Source organism: Wyeomyia smithii, chromosome 2, assembly GCF_029784165.1.
Source record: "Wyeomyia smithii strain HCP4-BCI-WySm-NY-G18 chromosome 2, ASM2978416v1, whole genome shotgun sequence".
Lineage (NCBI taxonomy): Eukaryota > Metazoa > Arthropoda > Insecta > Diptera > Culicidae > Wyeomyia > Wyeomyia smithii.
The window spans coordinates 206,681,392-206,685,096 of record NC_073695.1 but is presented as its reverse complement, the minus strand read 5'-3'; the positions used below and the strand labels follow the sequence as shown (position 1 = coordinate 206,685,096).

The 3,705-nt window shown below is 37.2% G+C and overlaps 1 protein-coding gene across 1 annotated transcript; it reads right to left on the bottom strand.

The window, feature by feature from the left end:
- Window positions 1-648: 648 nt before the first annotated feature.
- On the bottom strand, window positions 649-1,694 carry LOC129724754 (uncharacterized). The gene is made up of 3 exons (XM_055679901.1): window positions 1,536-1,694; window positions 1,265-1,471; window positions 649-1,205 (listed from the first exon to the last, which is right to left on the bottom strand). Exons 1-3 carry the CDS (start codon window positions 1,606-1,608, stop codon window positions 772-774), a joined length of 714 nt encoding a protein of 237 aa, XP_055535876.1. The 5' UTR covers window positions 1,609-1,694; the 3' UTR covers window positions 649-771.
- Window positions 1,695-3,705: the final 2,011 nt, after the last annotated feature.

Genomic DNA, 3,705 nt, shown 5'->3' with positions numbered 1-3,705 from the left:
TTTAATTCTATCTCCGATATTCACTCAATAATCGTGACCGGATAGTATTGAAAGAGTAAATTCTCATATATACACTTTTATAGAAGAATAAGAGCCTGCGAATGCTTGTGAATTTTTGGTTTATTTACTAAGATTCATTGATTCTGTCTGCAGACTCTGTATATTTTGTAACAAAAAATCTCCTAATTACAGTGTTCAGTCCCACGTCACCATTTCATACAACGCTAAGGCTGTATACCTTGTAGTATTTATTTCAAACTGCTATTTTTACCTGCTTCATTCACGCGAAGCGAATGTGATTGATATCAGTTTGTATGACGTGAAAACGCTGTATATTGTGCTGTAATCGGATGTTTATTACTGAAGCGTGAAATAATAACTACATTGCTAGTTATAAAAATATTATAAGGGAGGAAAATAAGTTATTTTTATTTCTATGCAGAACCAAAAAAAAAGTCAATGAAACTAAACGGCGTACTATATTTACGATTATTTAGTCGCTTCACCACTTTTTTAGAAGATTAAGGTTCGCTGTTTTTGTATAGGTAATCATTCCTAGATAATTAACTAAATCATCGACAGTGTAAATGATTCTTACAGTGATTTCTGACACTAATTCGTGTAATGCATAATAATACAATCAGGTAATAATATTTTTAAGAAACATTTTATTCTGTTTATTTTTCAAGTGCATCGGAACATTATAGAGTGCATGGCGGAAAACTTTGATAAAAATTAATTCACTATCACAAATCACAGCATTCAGTTTACTTAGATATCATCGAAATCCGGTTTGGGGTCCATGAGAACGGGTTCATTATTGGCCAACTTTTCACGTAATCGGTCGCACTTTTTGGACGATTCCTGCATCTCCTTCGGACATGCCAATGTCATTTGACGCCACATACAGTATTTGAAGTAGGATGCTGACGGATTACAGCGTGTTTCCTCGGCGGCATTTTTCAACTTTTTTTCTGCAACTTCCTCGGCACAGCTGTCGACGATGTCCGCGAGCAGTGGCTCCTGCCATGGATCGGACGCGAAATGTTCCTTAACAAACGAAATCAAAACTGATGGTTCCAGGAGGTTGCCCTTCGCGTCCAGTACGTTCTTCTTTCTGCCAATACATTCCGTCGCGCAAATCATTTCCTGTTTGGTGCGGTTCAATTTTTCGCAGTTGAACATGTCAATCGGGTCCGCCATGCCTGATCGTGAATAAAAAGTTATTAATTTTTCAGTAGAATGTCATTTAATTCGAGCAAACCTCGTTCTGTGCGATCTTTCGACCTGACTTCCGCGTAGCACTGCTTCTTTAAATCCTTAATTTTATCCCAATTTTCACCGTTGGCATCATTGCAACACCTGTGTCGCTGGCGTTTGCACTTATCCTCGGTAGTTTCGGATGCGGCTCGTTTAATCCGATCATTTGTCACCAGGTCATTATCCACAAGCTCATCCAGCAGAAGTTCATCTGTAAAACATTGCGAACATTTGTTATGCTTTGAAATGTAATACACTATCCGTGTGAACTTTACTATAAAACGGGTCCTTGAAGTCGTAGCATGCTACTAAACCGAACAGCGAAAGAACGATCAATAGTTTGATCATTTTTTAATAGAAAATAACCGGGAGGAACACTGAAAACCGCGACTCACGAGATTGGAATTAAACATGCGAATGCTAGCAGTGCGTACTCCGCGAGGCCTTTATATAGCATCCCGGAGCTTCGTTCTGGATATCCAGCTGATCATCTCCAGAGTGTGATTGATTCTCGGAACGGGTTGGAAGATATTCTTGCCGTTCTGAAAGGGGAATTCCAGTTTGAGTTTTCACCGTCTGAAGTGCTCTTACACGGGATTGGTGTGATCACCTAGCAGTGAGGGAGTCAATCGATAGTAATTGTGAATTAAGTTTGACTTCCTAGTACAACACAAAAACATGTGTATGGTTAGGTGAAAGGTTTTAATACCAATAATTGCTCAGCTACATTCGTAAAAGAACCGTAACTACCGTATCCGTTTTTTCGTGCAGATCGCATGAACATAGCAAAATAAACTCCAACTTGGGAAGCGAAGTCGATAAACAGAACAACAGTTAGCTTGGAAAGCCATTTGAATGAGATAAAAAAATGTAAAATCATTTTTAGTCGTGTGGCGATAAATTTATTATCATTTCACCAGCAGAATTGCGTTCGCACCAATCGAACATAAAACCGGTAGGAAGATGTGTGACAGCAGATTTGTTTTGTTTCGTTTTATCTTAACAAACGCCGTTGTGTTTCGGATGTTCTTTTTGTGAGATGGTCTTGTTTATTTACGGTAAGAGGATCGCTGTTTTTTCATACATTAACAAGGATCATCTTACAGTGAGAATAGGCACTTCAAATTTAGAAAACATATGAGCGTAATTAGGTAAACGATTTTTGAAGTAGTAGTTTTCATAGTACTTTGCAAGTCAAATCATAGCGCTCGCTAATTAGGTGGTATAGATAATGACTGTCGTTCTTGGCCCATATTAGAATACAACACTTAACAATAATTTGGTTATATCATATTAACTCTTCTTTCAACATCTATGCAATATCATTGAGCTCAATAACGAGTAACGAAAACTACTCAGAAGCCACCCTCTTATATTGAGATGAAAGCAAGGCTTCCAAAAAAAGAATCGGATTGATGATTTTAAATTGACTGTTATTTGACCTTGAAGCGCGAAGTTGTGTGATACAGGAACTGTTTCTAATCTTATTTTTTGAATCAGGTAAATTGTTTTAATGTTGGAAGAATACTATTTTCATTGTTTAAAATAAACATCTTTCAGCAAAACTAAAACTGTAAATATTCACACCTATATTTTATTGCCGAAAACTCAACAGTTGATAAATTCAGCGAACCGTTCTGCAAGTTTTTGGCAGAATTTTCAAGGACTTCGGCAAACAAAATGACAATACATGCTGGTTTACGGTAGAACGATATACAGGGTGAGGGAAAATTATCCGTGCTCAATGTTTTAGTCATAACTTTATTCTTTATTCTTCAAACAACAACATATTTATACAAAATGTAGATACATTAGCATGGTTTGTAATATTTACATTACGGACTCGAAATGTCCACCCTTGGCTTCAACGCACGCCTTCAATCGTTTAGAGAAATTATCGACTATGGACGATAATTCTTCCACAGATATGGTATCCCAGGCTTTGGTTAGACTAGCTTTCAAATGATCCAAAGCTTCGTGTGGTTTAGTACAGGCTCTGGATTCAAGAATAGACCAAACGGAATAGTCCATTGGATTCAAATTAGAAGAGTTTGAAGGCCATTCATCTTTAGTTGGATATTTCGGGCAAAGTCTGCCTCAGAGTTCCAGTGTTTTTTGACGTTGACTAACGTCTATATCGAAGTTAGGCACCTGAATTTGAAAATCTAGTAATTCAACCAGGGAAAACCAGGGAAAAGTGGTCAGGTTTTGAGCGCTTATTTTTCAGTCATTTATAATCAGGTTTTCGAGGTTTTGGCATCAATCGATCAGAAATTCTTTTACGGTTTAATTTATGTAACAAAAACAAACTATTGTTTGAGATACACTATTGAAAAATTGGTATTTAATATCGATTGTCTAAATCATACCGCGCAGCCAATCACTACCTCTCTTCCCAAGCACAGTCGACACTAACGGATACAGTCGATCTGACTTTGTTGTTAT